At 41.1% G+C, this 19,693-nt stretch overlaps 1 protein-coding gene across 1 annotated transcript in view; it reads left to right on the top strand.

Moving 5' to 3' along the window:
• LOC123492616 (leucine zipper protein 2-like) overlaps positions 1-18,377 on the top strand; it is a 92,040-nt gene extending 73,663 nt beyond the window's left edge. The window contains exons 5-7 of the mRNA XM_045225337.1: positions 346-453; positions 7,401-7,475; positions 17,540-18,377. Coding sequence (XP_045081272.1) covers positions 346-453; positions 7,401-7,475; positions 17,540-17,644 — 288 coding nt within the window. The 3' untranslated portion in view covers positions 17,645-18,377. The remainder of the gene's footprint in view (positions 1-345; positions 454-7,400; positions 7,476-17,539) is intronic.
• The last annotated feature ends 1,316 nt before the right edge of the window (positions 18,378-19,693 follow it).

The raw sequence follows: 19,693 nt of genomic DNA, 5'->3' as shown, positions 1-19,693 counted from the left end.
ATACTGCCAAAAAGCACTGAAATAATACATGATATGTCGATTGAAATAGGTCACTTCAAGAGGCAAATTCAAAATAACTTTTCTAATAAAAAAATCTGTATTTTTCTCTATGGAAAGTAGCCGTGGTAGAAGCAAAAATAAAATCCTCAGGGCTGTCCAGTTCAATGAAAAACAAACCGCTTTAAATGCACCTCAGCACCAAATCTCTTGTCATGGTCTATTTCAACAGAGCTGCACTGTGTGTCATGGCTTATACCAACCTTACCCATACATGTCATGTTCCACCTTCCATTATTTAGAATTTCTAAACAACTCCTTTTTCTCTCCCGCACTTCTTTCTCGCAGGATATCCCGAAAGTTCAGAGAATCATCACAGCCAGTAAATCGCCTGCGAACATTGGAGTAATGAGGAGAAAAAGTAGTCCAGGAGTCAAGGACTGCCAGATGGAAAAGGTGAGCCTTTGGACAAATTAAATGGTAATAGCCTATTTGTGACCCTCAGGCCCCAATCCAGTAGGTTCATCTGTTCATTAAGTTCCTTTTAATCCTTCAGTCATTATGGATCACTGGCAACTTTTACCCCAAAACGTCTTTCTGTTACACCGGCACTGCGGCTAATTTCAGATCACAGGATCTGGGTCAATCAACGACTAATCTGTGAGGCTTGGGGCAGGCTTTCAATGTCATTGGAGAAACTGGAGAAAAATCATGTGTTGTAATGGTTTGTATATTCAAGAAATCAGAATTACACAGCCGGCCACTTGCACGTTTCGCTGAAGATACAAACAAACTCAAGCCACTTTTATTAGACAAATGCGATCTCATGCTCTGCATTGTATGTATGGTTATGATCCTTGGATGAGGAAGCCGAATATGACTGCCCAACTCTATTGGATAGTGCGGCAGGGAAGGGACAGTTCCAGGGAGGAAGGTTCTTCTTGACACGTGGTTATCAATAACCATGACAGAAATTAGGTGGGGGGACGCTGGGGAGAGACAGTGCATGGTCCAGTGGATCCTTCCCCGAGAGAAAATGACCCTCTATGGAGAAACGTGTTGAAAATATATTCCCGTAATGAATCGTGCCAAAAACAATGTTTGCTCCTGTCGTGTTATTGATATCATTTTGGCGGGGCCATAAATGGGGAAATCCTGCAGCAAAGAGACCTGTCCCCCACAGACACCGTCAAGTTCTACTTGTCTTCCACTGCGTGATTGGATGAGATGGAGAGAGGGAGAGAGATTAGAAATGAGTTATGACAGTTTATAACAACTGTTATAATGCGCTATAAGTGTACGTCAAGGCATGATACATACATTTATAAGGCATCGTGTGTGTGTGCGCGCGCGTGTGCCTCATAGAAAGTGTTACCATGTGTTCTCTTACAATGTGCACATTTAGGAATTGATTTACTGCAATCCTTAAATCTCCTTTTTATAGGCAGCTTCACCAACCACCCTTAGCACTTTTAATAGTCCTGTATCATACACAATTAATGAGCTTGGGGATTGCAAAATGGTGTTATGAAACAACCATAATCTCTTTTTAGGATCCTTCTAGCCAGTCAAAGTTTAAGAACATGCATCCCAACATAGTTTTACAGCAAAAGATGCCTAGAGCAATGAACATTTTTGCACATCATGTTTATCCAAACAGACAATTAATTCACCGCATTCTGTGATGTTTTCAGTGAAGCGATGAGTGTTTTCCAGTATTGCTGCAGAGTGCTTAAAGCGCTGCACACAGGAAACGTTGTAAGATGTATTTGTACTCACCTAATCAGCTTCAGTGGACGGTTGTTTTGGTTGGCATAGTCAGTCAGGCTAGTGTTAGAGAAATATCAGCTATTTGAGAATCGAAAAAGACTAGTAGACTAGAATAATAATAACAGGCTTCAGCCAAAACATGCTCTGTAGGTGTTATGTTATTAGGTCTTATTTAAGGTTATTTACTGTGAAGAAATAGGCATATGCAGTATAGTTCCTAGAGGTGTATATATAGGTGAAATGCAATGTCACATAACCTTCTATCCCCTTGTGTCTTTTCTGAGGATTTCATTTGTGACCGACCACCTGGATTCGGTCCTATGTAGCAAAATTTGAAATTGTGTTTTTTACATTGGATAAATGTAGACTCAGAGCTAGAAAATTGTATATCATACACTACAGTTGAGGAAAAATGGGAAAGTAAATTTGCTTTGAAAGTTAAGAAACTTGTAACCCCACTTTTGAGAAAATGGCCCTTGAATGTTTTGGTACACCTACTGGAGAGCTCTTCTTTGTCTACACCCATTCAGCATCATCCACACCCTCTTAAGCCTTAGCCCCACCCATCTCTTTAAGGATTCACATGTGAGGTCATGTGCTAAACAACCAAAGATTTCAAGACTAAAGGCTGGTTATACTATGTCTATCGACATGCCTGCTGGTCCAAAATAGAATAACTGGTGTATTTTAACACCATCCTTTAAAAAATATTTTAGGATATGTCAATCTAGCAAACCAGGCAACTAAAAGCAACTTTCTAAACATTGTTTCGGTTCGTTTGTAGCTTGCTAGCTAGCTAGCTAGCTAACGTTAAGTTAGCTGGCTAGCCAGTTCAAATAATGACCATATCATAGCTGATAAGGTCTTAACTTGAGCACATTTTTATTCATTATTACAGGATATAAATTATTTACAAGTTAATGGCGAGCTAATTACAGAAAGTAACTAAATAAAAGCAGGGCATTCTAATGGAGAATTTTTTAACTTGGACACTGTCTTCTTGGGCTAACGTCATATCCTAATTTGACTTTGGTGCAGGTCACATTGTTCTTACCGTCTCCGGTAAACACACTATATCAAATAAAATCTACGTTTATTTGTCACATGCACAGGATACAGAAGGTGTAAACGGTACAGTGAAATGGTTACTTGCATAGTGGAGTCTTTTGTTTAGACATGTAGCTAGCTACCTAGCTAGCTAAACAATGAACCATAATCCCAACTCATAACGTTACTACCATGCATGAATCTGCAGGTAACTACATTTAACCAACTAGGTTCAATGTTAGCTAGCTAGCTAACATTAGGCTATAACTAGCAATGCAAATTGCTTTCTGAGATACTAATAATATTGCTACACAGATCATACACATAACGTTAGCTAGCGAGCCAGCCAGCTAATGTTAGCTAGCTAGCTAACAGTACGCTTTAACTTACAATGAAAACGACTTTCTGACAAAATTAGAAACATATAATATCTGAAAATATAGCTAGCTAGACTATCTTACCCGTAAACATGGATGAACGCTTCTCCCTCTCTGTCACGGATGCCATGGTTGCCCTTAGTTTGAAGATGTAATCCGGATGTAATCAAACTCTGCTTCCACTGGGCATTCCACTGATTTCAAAACTTGGTCAACTTCTTCATTGCAGTTCTTCGTGATGTCTTTCAAAAAAGCAGTGTTAGAAAGGATTACCTACACATATTGAGCAGCTCATGTTATAGAAAGAAGCATGCTACATGGCAGACCAATCCGAACTCATCTCTTGGCATGTCCAGCCCATCCATTATCTCAGCCAATCATGGCTAGCAGAAAGGTTGCTGTCTTTTTCCGTGGCTAAACCAACTAGGCTCGTAATTTAACAATTTCATATTTACAGATGGCATACAAGTTTGTTATTATGGCACATGAAAGTTCACATGTTCCAGAAGGCATTTCTGCCCAAAAACGCATGTTGATAAAAAAAGAAATGTTTACGTTCAAATGCCTCTCCTTTGAAGTAGTGACGTGTGCGACATATGCCTAGTTTCCGGACACGAGTCACATTTATGGGCTAAATGCAGTGCTGGCTCTAGCCACTAAGCTAAGGAAAGGAGTGAAGGAAAAGCAGCCAACAAGTGCTCAGCATATGTGGGAACTCCTTCAAGACTGTTGGAAAAGCATTCCAGGTGAAGCTGGTTGAGAGAATGCCAAGAGTGTGCAAAGCTGTCATCAAGGCAAAGGGTGGCTACTTTGAAGAATATAAAATATATTTGGATTTGTTTAACACTTTTTTGGTTACTACATGATTCCATATGTGTTATTTAATTGTTTTGATGTCTTCACTATTATTCTAAAATGTAGAAAATAGTAAAAATAAAGAAAAACCATTGAATGAGTAGGTGTGTCCAAACTTTTGACTGGTACTGTATATATATTTTTATTTATTATTTTCTCCTAACCTTACCACCCCTCCCCTAATTGGAGTAAACTAATGGACAACAACACTTAGGCTTCTACTTCCATCTTATACATACTATATACATTTTTACGGACACAATGTATTTTACAATAGTTATATTTTGTTTGTTTTTAATCCCATCCTTCAGTTACCCTCAACCCCTCCCATCTACAGTATCTCTGAAGACCATCCAGTTTGATTTCTATTTGCCATATATTTTTAACTGTGCTGTTTCACAAAAGTTCTGAACCTATATACATTTTACGGACAAAAGTTATATAGTAGGATATAGTGTATTTGTCATTTTAGGGAACTATCCTGTTAACAAATGTGTGATGAACATGAATTAATATATTTGATGATATGATTAGAAAGAAGGAAGGGTATTCTCTTTATTTAATCATTAAATGTCTGTACCTTTCTATTGAAATTGAAATAATTTTTACATTCTGAACCCAGATTGACATTTCAGAGCCATAAGGCTGTATCTGCAAATGCACCCCCCTAAAAAAACGGAATTACAAATGTCTTAAGATTTTGATACTCTGTGTTAGGAAATAAGAATTCACTTGAAAACAGTTTTGAGATCTGGGATGTGAAAACTTTGATGCTCAATATCTCAGAACTATGCTTTGGGCAGATAGAACCTTATAGTCCTAAGCAATGTTCCCTCTAAGCTGCGCGCGTGCGCGGATGTGCAGCTCCTCGGGACTGCCGCGCAGAAGAAATATCAGCCCGCGCAGAGAAGCACAAGATTAAAGTTCACTCAACTTTCTAGAGTTTTCCCCGTTGGTTAACACTATTCAACATTTACCTTTACTGTGGGAATTGTGATCGAATCATTGCAATATTAGCCACTTTCAATGCAACATACCGAAACAAAACGAACTATGCAAGACTTAGAATGCAAAACTAACTATGCATGAGATTTTATTGTAGGCAGAGCACATCGGATTAGGATTATATTGCATTGACAGGCACAACTCAGGCCCATACTCTGCACAGACCGGTGCACCATAACCAATCAGAGTTGCAGTAGTCCTATATGCAAATAGACCACTGCCATATATGGATTTGTTCCATTCACTTTGAACTGGACTGTTTTACAGCATGAGCGGTCGCGATTATTATGCGCTTGTTTTGAGATCAAAGCGAGAGCTGCATGTAGCCACGTGTGCACATTTGTTCATATTCTTTGCTAGTTAGTGAGTTATTAGCCCTGTTATAGCTAGTAGTCAGCAATGTGGGCATGATTGTGTCTTACAAGAGCACAAAACGTATACATTTCTAGCCATCTTTGAAAAGTGAGTCAGGTAAAGAGCTGTCAGGTAAAGAACAGTGTTGGCCTCCCGAGTGGCGCAGCGGTCTAAGGCACTGCATCGCAGTGCTTGAGGCGTCACTACAGACCCCGAAAACAGGGGTAAAATACAAATAAAAAAAATGGGCAGTGTTGTGTTTTGAGACAGGCTTGAACAAGCTAAGTAGCGACTAAGCAGAGGGTAGTCTAATAATGATATGGGAATAATAATTCATTTTATTTTGTAAAGTGCATCTATCAACACAACAAAATGTTCAGTCACCTCCTTGTGGATAAACAGGTTAATGTCAAGCCCTGCATGTTTGTTTCAAAAGTCTCATGGAACACCACACATTGGCTGCTACTGTAGGCTGAATGAAAGAACTGCTATTTCCATGTTAAAACGTTATGTGATGCATTTTCTCCATCGTTTTTTATGGTAGGCCACTCTGGAAGGCCTACATTATGATCAAATAGCCAAAGTAGCCTACTTGGCCACTGTTAAAACAGTAACTTAAAGCAGGTACATCGTCAGTGATCACAGTAAACTCGCGCCGGAAGTTGCACAGAATTTTCACAACGTTCAACTTTGCACTCAGCAGACCTGAAATTTGGTCAGTGACGGAAAAAAGTTGAGGGAACATTGGTCCCAAGTTCTCGAAGGTGCAATTTTGACATTTGGTAGTGCATCAGCAGTTTTCCTCTTGTTATGTCAGTCACTCAATTAGCCCATGTCAACTAACATTTTATAGATTGCTAGGTAAGTTAGTCTAGCCAGGTATCTAAACCTTCTAGTAATCATGGCCAAATTACTGACTGGGCATGCAAGGCATGCATACTCAGATACATGTAGCATATTAACCTGGCATAAGTCATGGCACATTTGTAAAACTGCAGGAAATTAGCTTAAAACTGCAACGTTTTCTCTCCACCCCTTTGCAAAATGTGTAGAATTGCAGGAAATTCGTTTTTAAAACAGCAACGTTTTCTCTCCACCCCATGGCAAAAATGAGTAGAATCGCAGAAAATGTGCTCTAAAACTGCAACATTATCTCTACGCCCCATGGTAAAATGTGTAGAATTGCAGGACTTTAACATTAAAGCTGCAATTTTTTGTCTCCGCCACCAAGAGGTGGTCCACTAAAATGTTTTGCCAGCAAGGTCAGGAGGCTCCGAACCAAATCTCGCTTATGGCCCCCAAAATGCCAGAGCCCTGGCTAAATGTTGCTGAAGGCCACAGTCCTCACTCTCCATCCACAGAGCCCATAACATTTGTGTTTGTAAACTGAGGAGTGACTCTTTGCAAATGTAACTGCCACTGAGCTATATGAATTCTGTGGTAACCATCCACGAAAGCAAAGACGATGGGGCATTCACAACATAATTCAAATACTATTTGCCAGGACCCACACTGGAGGGTAGAAACAGAGATTGAGGTGTATGTCTTTATATTATTTCTGGTAGTTTAGCCACAGTACAGCACTGCAGGTATAACGAGTAAAGTAGTTCTGTTCAAAGGGAAATGTTGGATTCTACTTTCGTCCAACAATGAAAGGATGCAAGTTGTGAGAGACCTGATCCCGCCTCTGTTCAAGTTCTGTCTTTGAAATATTCACGCTGGCGCTAAGGATGTCCTTGTATTACTTTTACGCATGAATGCATGGACACACACAGTGAAAATTGTTTTAATCTATAGTATAATAGTTATTTTCATCTCATGCATTTTCATTAGACCAGCTTGTTTGTTCAGGCCTTATGAAGTTAGGATGAAAATGATCTCTTTAGCTAACTCTGGCACATTTACATAGATTTACACTGACATTTTGATTAATGTGCACTGTCCCTGTCAAATAAATAAATACATTTAAGTTTGTGTTTCTTTGTCTCACAACAGATTGGCGGGGATTGCTTCCAAAACCAGACGGAGACAGAATCCTCTCCCGACAGTAAAAAGCTGCTGGAACAGCAGGTTAGCATTTAAATGTGTATGTACATAACATAATACCCATTCTACAAGGTGCCTCTTGCATTTTTCCCCATGTGAATTTCCTAATTTATCTTAAACCACATGTAACAATGTGGGCTGCGTGGGATATTATGGTGAAATTAATACATTGCAAATGCCACCACAATCTACTGAACTGTGATATTGATTGTATTGCGCTCTGCCAAAAAAATCCAAGCCTGGCTCGCTCAATCATAAGGAAAGTGTCACACCTTTTTGGGGATGTGGCAGATGGTACAGCGACACAGATCCCATTGCAATGTAGTGTAACACTGTGTAACTGAGCCGCTGCCATGCATTTTAAGTGGGATTTCTACATCTCTGTCATGCTTAAATAGGATCAGCTACCATCGATTCTATAACCATTTTCAGGGGCAATAGCTATACCTATACCTTACCTACAGTATGATCTCTGTAATACCACCCACATTCAAACTAGTGTTAATTCTTAAAATCATTCTTAACCCTATGCGTCTTTTACCAGGGTCCCTCTGGTAAAATAGATTATATTACAATAGAGACTAACCTGGGACGAGAAAAGCTTAAATAGAATGAACGTGACAATATTATTAGGTCATGGGCAAGCTTTGGAGAAGCGAAGGCCCAGTGCTTTCTCCCTCCTGTGGTCATTGTCAGATTGACTGATTATAAGGGAGAGGTGCTCACAAAGGATCTGATCCCTTACTGATAGGGCCATGTGGCAGCCAACCACCCGGAGCATGTGATACTAAACAGCCTGACTGAGGGAGCGAAAGAGACCTTAAGTCAACCTAAATTCCACTGCCATGTTGGGTAGTCACCATTCAAAAACACTGAGAATAACAAAAAATGTTTTCTTTTTTTTCATGGTGTGTTTTGCTTGATTTTAGTTTATTTGTCACCAAATGTGACAGGATAAATGTAGCCTAAAGATGTAGAATCTTAATTTGGCTGAGATGGCTCTGTGATGGCTGAGATGGCGCTGCAGTGGATAACTGCCGTCTTACGGGCCCCTGACCTATTTTGTGTGTTTTTTTATGCTGATCTTAACTTTATTTGCCATAATTTCCTATGACCGAAAACATCAGAACAGCAATCACTAACATCAATTTGGAGGAAGATTTCAAATTCAATAAGTCAGCAGCTCTAGACGTTATGCTTACCCCGGACCAGGCCCTGATCCCCGGGTCTTGAAAGAGGAAGCGGCGGCAAAAGAGATGTAAGCGAAGCGGCGTCATGATTAGACTACGTCGGCGAGCATCTAGACTGCCATGCCCTCTGTTTTGTTGGCCAACGTACAATCACGAGAGAACAAACTGGACGAGCTCCATTCAAGACTATCCTATGTTTCTCGGAGTCGTGTCTGAACAAGGACATGGATTATATACATGCACATCCAGAGGTGGCGCTTCTTGTGGCCAGTGATTTTAATGCAGGGAAACTGAAATCCGTCTTACTTCATTTTTAACAGCATGTCACCTGTGCAACTAGAGGCAACAAAACTCTAAATCACCTTTACTCCACACACTGAAACGCACTAAAGGCACTCCCTCGCCCTCCCTTTGGCAAATCTGACCATAAAGCTATCCTCCTGATTCCTGCTTACAAGCAAAAACTCTAACAGGAAGTACCAGTGGCACGCTCAATACGGAAGTGGTCTGATGAAGAGGATGCTAAGCTACAGGACTGTTTCGCTAGTACGGACTGGAATATGTTCCCGGGATTCATCCAATAACATTGAGGAGTTTACCCCATCAGTCACCGGCTTCATTAATAAGTGCATCGACAAAGTCGTCCCCACAGTGACCATACGTACATACAGTGGGGGAAAAAAGTATTTAGTCAGCCACCAATTGTGCAAGTTCTCCCACTTAAAAAGATGAGAGAGGCCTGTAATTTTCATCATAGGTACACGTCAACTATGACAGACAAAATGAGAAAAAAAATCCAGAAAATCACATTGTAGGATTTTTTTATGAATTTATTTGCAAATTATGGTGGAAAATAAGTATTTGGTCAATAACAAAAGTTTCTCAATACTTTGTTATATACCCTTTGTTGGCAATGACACAGGTCAAACGTTTTCTGTAAGTCTTCACAAGGTTTTCACACACTGTTGCTGGTATTTTGACCCATTCCTCCATGCAGATCTCCTCTAGAGCAGTGATGTTTTGGGGCTGTCGCTGGGCAACACAGACTTTCAACTCCCTCCAAAGATTTTCTATGGGGTTGAGATCTGGAGACTGGCTAGGCCACTCCAGGACCTTGAAATGCTTCTTACGAAGCCACTCCTTCGTTGCCCGGGCGGTGTGTTTGGGATCATTGTCATGCTGAAAGACCCAGCCACGTTTCATCTTCAATACCCTTGTTGATGGAAGGAGGTTTTCACTCAAAATCTCACGATACATGGCCCCATTCATTCTTTCCTTTACACGGATCAGTCGTCCTGGTCCCTTTGCAGAAAAAACAGCCCCAAAGCATGATGTTTCCACCCCCCATGCTTCACAGTAGGTATGGTGTTCTTTGGATGCAACTCAGCATTCTTTGTCCTCCAAACACGACGAGTTGAGTTTTTACCAAAAGTTATATTTTGGTTTTATCTGACCATATGACATTCTCCCAATCCTCTTCTGGATCATCCAAATGCACTCTAGCAAACTTCAGACGGGCCTGGACATGTACTGGCTTAAGCAGGGGGGACACGTCTAGCACTGCAGGATTTGAGTCCCTGGCGGCGTAGTGTGTTACTGATGGTAGGCTTTGTTACTTTGGTCCCAGCTCTCTGCAGGTCATTCACTAGGTCCCCCCGTGTGGTTCTGGGATTTTGCTCACCGTTCTTGTGATCATTTTGACCCCACGGGGTGAGATCTTGCGTGGAGCCCCAGATCGAGGGAGATTATCAGTGGTCTTGTATGTCTTCCATTTCCTAATAATTGCTCCCACAGTTGATTTCTTCAAACCAAGCTGCTTACCTATTGCAGATTCAGTCTTCCCAGCCTGGTGCAGGTCTACAATTTTGTTTCTGGTGTCCTTTGACAGCTCTTTGGTCTTGGCCATAGTGGAGTTTGGAGTGTGACTGTTTGAGGTTGTGGACAGGTGTCTTTTATACTGATAACAAGTTCAAACAGGTGCCATTAATACAGGTAACGAGTGGAGGACAGAGGAGCCTCTTAAAGAAGAAGTTACAGGTCTGTGAGAGCCAGAAATCTTGCTTGTTTGTAGGTGACCAAATACTTATTTTCCACCATAATTTGCAAATAAATTCATTAAAAATCCTACAATGTGATTTTCTGGATTTTTTTTCTAAATTTGTCTGTCATAGTTGACGTGTACCTATGATGAAAATTACAGGCCTCTCTCATCTTTTTAAGTGGGAGAACATGCACAATTGGTGGCTGACTAAATACTTTTTTTCCCCACTGTATCCCAACCAAAAGCCATGGATTACAGGCAACATCCTCACTGAGCTGAAGGCTAGAGCTGCCACTTTCAAGGAGCGGGACACTAATCCGGACGCTTATAAGAAATCCTACTACGATCTCAGACGAGTCATCAAACAGGCAAATTGTAAATACAGGACTAAGATCGAATTCTACTACGCCGGATCTGATGCTCGTCGGATGTGGCAGGGCTTGCAAACTATCACAGATTACAAAAACAAACCCAGCCACGAGGTGCCCAGTGACACGAGCCTACCAGACGAGTGAAATGCCTTCTATGCTCGCTTTGAGGTAAGCAACACTGAACCATGCATGAGAGCAACAGCAGTTCCGGATGACTCTCTGATCTCGCTCGCCTTAGCCAATGTGTGTTAAACAGGTTAACATTCACAAGGCCGTGGGACCAGACAGATTACCAGGAAGCATACTCAGAGCATACGCTGACCAGCTGGCGGGTGTCTTCACTGAAATGTTCAACATCTCCCTGACCCATTCTGTAATACCTACAGTACATGTTTCAAGCAGACCACCATAGTCCCTGTGCCCAAGAACGGCAAGGTAACTTGTCTAAATGACTATCGCCCGTAGCACACACATATGTAGCCATGAAATGCTTTGAAAGCTGGTCATGGCTCACATCAACACCATCATCCCACTCCAATTTGCATACCGCCCCAACAGATCCACAGATGACGCAATCTCTATTGCACTCCACACTGCCCTTTCCAACCTTAACAAGAGGAACAGCTATGTGAGAATGCTGTTCAATGACTACGGCTCAGCGTTCAACACTATAGTGCCCTCCAAGCTCATCACTAAGCTCAGGACCCTGGGACAAAACACAGCCCTCTACAACTGTATCCTGGACTTCCTGACGGGCCACCCCCAGGTGGTGAGTGTAGGCAACAACACATCCACCACGCTGACCCTTAACATGGGGGCCCGTCAGGGGTGCGTGCTTAGTCCCCTCCTGTACTCCCTGTTCACCCACGACTGTGTGGATGCACACGTCTCCAACACCATCATTATGTTTGCTGACAACATTATGTTGGTAGGCCTGATCATCAACAACGATGAGACTGCCAATAGAGCGGAGGTCAGTGACCTGGCCGTGTGGTGCCAGGACAACAACCTCTCCCTCAACGTCAGCAAGACAAAGGAGCTGATCGTGGACTACAGAAAAAGGAGGGCCGAGCAGGCCCCCATCCACATCGACAAGGCTGTAGTGGAGCTGGTTGAGAGCTTCAAGTTCCTCGATGTCCACATCACTAAGGAATTAACTTGGTCCACACACACCAACAGAGTCGTAAAGAAGGCATGACAACGCCTCTTCCCCCTCACGAGGCTGAAAATATTTGTCATCGGCCCTCAGATCCTCAAAAGGTTCTACAGTGCATCATTGAGAGCATCTTGACTGGCAACTGCTTGGCATGTGACCGCAAGGCGCTACAGAGGGTAGTGCGTACGGCCCAGTACACCACTGGGACCAAGCTCCCTGCCATCCAGGACCTCTATACCAGGCAGTGTCAGAAAAAAGCCCTAAAAATTGTCAAAGACTCCAGCCATCCAAGTCAAAGACTTATCTCTGCTACTGCACAGCAAGCGGTACCGGTGCACCAAGTCTGGAACGAACAGGACCCTGAGCAGCTTCTACCCACAAGCCATAAGGCTACTAAATAGTTAACCAAATACAGTGAGGGAAAAAATGTATTTGATCCCCCTGCTGATTTTGTATGTTTGCCCACTGACAAAGACATGATCAGTCTATATATTTGAACAGTGAGAGACAAAATAACAACAAAAAAATCCAGAACAATGCATGTCAAAAATTTTATAAATTGATTTGCATTTTAATGAGGGAAATAAGTATTTGACCCCCTCTCAATCAGAAAGATTTCTGGCTACCAGGTGTCTTTTATACAGGTAACGAGCTGGGATTAGGAGCAAAGGGAGTGCTCCTAATCTCAACTTGTTACCTGTATAAAAGACACCTGTCCACAGAAGCAATCAATCAGATTCCAAACTCTCCACCATGGCCAAGACCAAAGAGCTCTCCAAGGATGTCAGGGACAAGATTGTAGACCTACACAAGGCTGGAATGGGCTACAAGACCATCGCCAAGCAGCTTGGTGAGAAGGTGACAACAGTTGGTGCGATTATTCGCAAATGGAAGAAACACAAAATAACTGTCAATCTCCCTCGGCCTGGGGCTCCATGCAAGATCTCACCTCGTGGAGTTGCAATGATCATGAGCACGGTGAGGAATCAGCCCAGAACTACACGGGAGGATCTTGTCAATGATCTCAAGGCAGCTGGGACCATAGTCACCAAGAAAACAATTGGTAACACACTATGCCGTGATGGACTGAAATCCTGCAGCGCCCGCAAGGTCCCCCTGCTCAAGAAAGCACATATACAGGCCCGTCTGAAATTTGCCAATGAACATCTGAATGTTTCAGAGGATAACTGGGTGAAAGTGTTGTGGTCAGATGAGACCAAAATCGAGCTCTTTGGCATCAACTCAACTCGCCGTGTTTGGAGGAGGAGGAATGCTGCCTATGACCCCAAGAACACCATCCCCACCGTCAAACATGGAGGTGGAAACATTATGCTTTGGGGTTGTTTTTCTGCTAAGGGGACAGGACAACTTCATCGCATCAAAGGGACGATGAACGGGGCCATGTACCGTCAAATCTTGGGTGAGAACCTCCTTCCCTCAGCCAGGGCATTGAAAATGAGTCGTGGATGGGTATTCCAGCATGACAATGACCCAAAACACACGGCCAAGGCAACAAAGGAGTGGCTCAAGAAGAGGCACATTAAGGTCCTGGAGTGGCCTAGCCAGTCTCCAGACCTTAATCCCATAGAAAATCTGTGGAGGGAGCTGAAGGTTCGAGTTGCCAAACATCAGCCTCGAAACCTTAATGACTTAGAAGATCTGCAAAGAGGAGTGGGACAAAATCCCTCCTGAGATGTGTGCAAACCTGGTGGCCAACTACAAGAAACGTCTGACCTCTGTGATTGCCAACAAGGGTTTTGCCACCAAGTACTAAGTCATGTTTTGCAGAGGGGTCAAATACTTATTTCCCTCAATAAAATGCAAATCAATTAATAACATTTTTGACATGCGTTCTTCTGGATTTTTTTGTTGTTATTCTGACTCTCACTGTTCAAATAAACCTACCATTAAAATTATAGACTGATCATGTCTTTGTCAGTGGGCAAATATACAAAATCAGCAGGGGATCAAATACTTTTTTCCCCCACTGTAGCTACCCAGACTATCTACAGTGACCCTCTTTGCTCTTTTGACTCATCACACACGCTGCTGCTACTGTTTATTATCTATCCTGTTGCATAGTCACTTACCCCTACCTATATGTACATATCTACCTCAATTACCTCTACCCTGCACATCGACTCGGTACTGGTATGCTATGTATATAGCCAAGTTATCATTACTCATTGTGTATTTATTCCTTGTGTTATTATTTTTATATATTTTTCTCTCGCATTGTTGGGAAGGGCCCTTAAGTAAGCATTTCACTGTTAGTCTACACCTGTTGTTTACAAAGCATGTGACAAATACAATTTTATTTGATTTAATATGAGCCAGTTTGCTACAAAAGGAAAATAATCCTGCAGCAGCAGGAAATGTGAATTATTGTGTGGATTATAATTAATTGACATTTTTGTAGGGGTTGATACATGTTTCTGAAGGGAAAATCAAGTCTGAAATTTGAAAGTGGAAATTACAAACTTCAGAAGCCTTTTAAACTTCAAATACACTACAAGTTTTACATTTCCTGCATTGCAGGAAAGTTCTCCTGCAACAGGGTAATCAAATTAAGATCCTACATCTGCACAGGTATCTGTTGTTTGTTTGTATTGGCTTTACTTCAGGCAATAAAAGGCTTGGCCACTGACAGAGAGAGTGATGCAGAACTCGGCAAGCCTCAAGGCATCCAGCAATGTGACATTGGTTAACACTAATCAAATGCTAGCTGACTTTATTTCATCCCAAGTCATAATCTCATCTCTAAAGAGCTGCTGCCTATGCGGTCTGACAAAATCAACATTTTATTAGTTCCTCAAAGTAAATAAGGAATACTTTTATGACTGCTGAATACCAACTATCAATCACTTAGATCATGTATTTTCAGGTAGAGATACCTCACAAAGCAACTGCTCTCAATCCCTCTCGATCGTGCATTCTTCTCTCTTCTCTCCGTGCTCACACAGAGCGGACAAGTAGGCGCGCAATAGATTATGGTCTTGTAGTTAATTACCACGTTTTCTGCACTAAAACTATGTAGAATATTAGCCTGTTGGAAACTACAACCCCCTACTACATTGCACAGTTCGGGCTTGATCTACAGGGCCTTGCAAAAGTATTCATCCCCCTTGGCGTTTTTCCTATTTTGTTGCATTACAATCTGTAATTTAAATGGATTTGGATTTGGATTTCATGTAATGGACATACACAAAATAGTCCAAATTGGTGAAGTGAAATGAAAAAAATTACTTCTAATGGAAAAGTGGTGCATGAATATGTATTCACCCCCTTTGCTATGAAGCCCCTAAATAAGATCTGGTGCAACCAATTACCTTCAGAAGTCACATAATAATTAACTAAAGTCCACCTGTGTGCAATCTCAGTGTCACATGATCTGTCACATGATCTCAGTATATATACACCTGTTCTGAAAGGCTCCAGAGTCTGCAACACCACTAAGCAAGGGGCACCACCAAGCAAGCGGCACCATGAAGACCAAGGAGCTCTCCAAACAGGTCAGGGACAAAATTTGTGGAGAAGTACAGATCAGGTTTGGGTTATAAAAAGATATCAGAAACTTTGAACATCCCACAGAGCACCATTAAATTATATAAAAATGGAAAGAATATGGCACCACAACAAACCTGCCAAGAGAGGGTCGCACACCAAAACTCACGGACCAGGCAAGGAGGGCATTAATTAGAGAGGCAACAAAGAGACCAAAGATAACACTGAAGGAGCTGCAAAGCTCCACATTGGAGATTGGAGTATCTGTCCATAGGACCACTTTAAGCCGTACAATCCACAGAGCTGGGCTTTACGGAAGAGTGACCAGAAAGAAAGCCATTGCTTAAAGAAAAAAATAAGCAAACACGTTTGGTGTTCGCCAAAAGGCATGTGGGAGACTCCCCAAACATATGGAAGAAGGTACTCTGGTCAGATGAGACTAAAATTGAGCTTTTTGGCCATCAAGAAAAACGCTATGTCTGGCGCAAACCCAACACCTCTCATCACCCCGAGAACACCATGGTGGTGGCAGCATCATGCTGTGGGGACGTTTTTCATCGGCAGGGACTGGGAAACTGGTCAGAATTGAAGGAATGATGGATGGCGCTAAATACAGGGAAATTCTTGAGGGAAACCTGTTTCAGTCTTCCGGAGATTAGAGACTGGGACGGAGGTACACCTTCCAGCAGGACAATGACCCTAAGCATACTGCTAAAGCAACACTCGAGTGGTTTAAGGGGAAACATTTAAATGTCTTGGAATGGCCTAGTCAAAGCCCAGACCTCAATCCAATTGGTGTGACTTAAAGATTGCTGTACACCAGCGGAATCCATCCAACTTGAAGGAACTGGAGCAGTTTTGCCTTGAAGAATGGGCAAAAATCCCAGTGGCTAGATGTGCCAAGCTTATAGAGACATACCCCAAGAGACTTGCAGCTGTAATTGCTGAAAAAGGTGGCTCTACAAAGTATTGACTTTGGGGGGGTGAATAGTTATGCACGCTCAAGTTTTCTGTTTCTGTTTTTGTTTCACCACAAAAAATATTTTGCATCTTCAAAGTGGTATGCATGTTGTGTAAATGAAATGATACAAAGCCCCCAAAAATCATTTTTAATTCCAGGTTGTAAGGCAACAAAATAGGAAAAATACCAAGGGGGGTGAACACTTTGCAAGCCACTGTAATTCATCTCTAGAGAAACTGCGCATTCAGCTCAGAAAAAAACCAGAACGAAATGGAATTCAAATAATTGATCTGATGTTGGTCAATTAGTTGTTTAAAAAACGAAAAATAACATACATTTTGGTTAATTCTCAGCACTAGTTATTATATCAATATTTGCGCATAAAAGGGTTTGCACCATCGTTTCTCACATAATTCATTATACTGACACAGAAAGATCCCACCATGTCGAACTAACAAATTATCTGTCGGCATTTATAAAATTGTACCGAAACTGTGGATGGAAACGCATAAAAACCGTGGATGGAAACATAGTTATAATCACACAATATTTTACATACAGCAGCTTTTTAAAGGACCAGAGTTAGGTCAGCTTCAAGTTTTCTATTTTGCCATGGAAAAAATATTGCGATACTGGTATCGTCCCAGCCCTAAGTGGGTGTGCAGTGTATATTTCCAGTAAAAGGGATAGGCTAATCAACATGAGTGTGAAGTAAGATTGCTGTATTGTTAAAGTAATGCTGCTGTATTGTTAGTACTGCTGTCATCAATCCAGTATTGTTTCTGCACAGTAGCCCATTGTTTCAGTGATACTCTGGCACTGTTGTTTATGAGCTATACATTCTTGTCTTTTGTATTGTCAACAGCAAAGGACCGCAGCGCAGATTGTAAAATCGAATGCAAAGCCCTCCGATGACAGGGAGGAAGTGGAGGGAGGCAGCAAAAAGACAAAACTACACAAAAACAACTGAATGGATGGGATATCAATGGAGATGCAAAACACCTGCGTTACCTGGAGATCTTTTTCAGAGCACATACTTGTGCCCACACACATGCACACGCACTCACGCACACACACACTGTTTGCAAAAGAGATACAGGAATTGTTGGATGAAAACAAACTTCTCAACCGTGAAATTTTGAACTTTCTCGATTGAAAATCTGCATAATAAAATGGCATGCATTCTAGACTTCTAGACTTATTTTAAAGGTAGCAATGGCACTGGTAACTTGTTTTATGATTTTTCATTGGGTTTTATTTCAGAGCGAGGACACTACTTTCTACAGTAAATGTGTGTTATTTCTAAATAAATCCCTTTGCACTGGTGAGGTCATGATATTCTGTAATATAAGTACTCCCATTAACAAAAACTGCTGTAACACCAAACTTACAAATATGGTTTGTCACTCATTGTAGCAAGGTTAATTTACTCTCTCCTCCATATTTTGAAGTATATAGGCTCTCAAGTTGGCTGGCCAACTTCTTTCAACATTTAATATTTCAGAGCTCTTTCTGCCTTTAACATGCTAGAGGTGAAGAGCCAAAGACTCACAATGAGTCGTCTCCCTGAGAATGTGCCATGCACTGAGTAGTTACCCCTAGCTACATTTATCTGTGTTATTTGACCTTTCTGTGTTCTTTCAATAAACTGTGATTTTCAGTAAATGTGTGAAGAATAAATTGATATTTGTGGAGAAAACAAATCGACTGGTCTATTTTTAACCTATAGAAGGAATTTTGACCGTATGCCACATTAGTAAACATTTATCACACCCTTGTAAGTACAGTGTAATTGCAGCATAGGTAGCCTGAAGTGTAAGGGGAGAATCAAACAATATATTTCAGTTCGCTTGCCAATCTAATATGTGTTAAACAAATTACATGTGATAATGACAGAAAATTCACTAGCCACGACAGTAGCTACTATATAATTTTTTTTAGGCCAAGGGTATTTCTAATGTTATGGCATAAGGTCAATGAAATGTTAAGTAGGACCTGAAGAAAATACTGCAACTGATATTTCTTTGTGTTTTGTGTGAGGTTAAAACAAAACACACTTTAGCCATTAAAGCAAATAGTTACTCTTTTGTTGCTGAACACCAAAATGACATTTGTTTTAAACGCGATTTATTCAAGTTATGTTCACTCCAACATTGACAGTTGCATACTAATTCATTATGGAAGAAATCTCAAAGGAGGACAGATAATAATTATTCCAGACTTTATAAAGGAGCAGAGTTAAAAAGAAAAGTAAAGCAATCAAGTATTTAATCAGTCTTGGGGTGATTTTTTTTAGCAAGGCTATGTTTGGCTGCTTAATATAACCGGAATGTAATGATTCATAAAAATACTGCTTATAATATGCTAATACCTCTACCATTATAAGGCTACCATCATCACCTTTTTTAGCAAATAGGAAACCATTTAAATATAATTTGGGGGGGCTCATTTAAAAACAAAGTGAACCGATTGTGGGGAGTCTCTTGTTGACATGATACAACAGCAGTCATGGATCTGTTATGAATGTATGTGTGTCACTTTAAAGGAAGTAGAATGATACACAACAGATGTGTTATGAATGTCAAAAAGTGCTTTGCTATCATTTAAAATTACACACCTTTATAAAGCAACCTATATATTTCAATAGCGGTGTCATGAACCACTGTGTAATTTAGGGGTGGGTCCCGAAGAAATTTTAAATCGTCTTACAGTTGATGAGGACTGTCAATTTAAGGTAATAAAGAAAATATATTCATAATTCAAATAGCAATGACATTAACCATTATGATACATAAGTATGTAAGTATGTGTTACAGGCTTTTTATTTTATTTTTCGAAGTTGGTTCCGTTTGGGTATGGCACGCGCACTAATTGGAATTATCCTCGTTGGTCAGGATGTGGTTCACCTGTCGTCTCGTTAGTGAGGTGTTTAATCTGTGATGGCCCAGCTGATATTTAAGACCTGCTGGGCCAGTGCATAAACTGGCAAAAGAGATGTTGGGAGAGCTACAACTTTGCG

The sequence above is a fragment of the Coregonus clupeaformis genome, chromosome 15, assembly GCF_020615455.1.
Source record: "Coregonus clupeaformis isolate EN_2021a chromosome 15, ASM2061545v1, whole genome shotgun sequence".
NCBI classification, from domain to species: Eukaryota; Metazoa; Chordata; class Actinopteri; order Salmoniformes; family Salmonidae; genus Coregonus; species Coregonus clupeaformis.
Note: the sequence above shows the minus strand (reverse complement) of the source record. Positions and strands in the feature narration are given on the sequence as shown.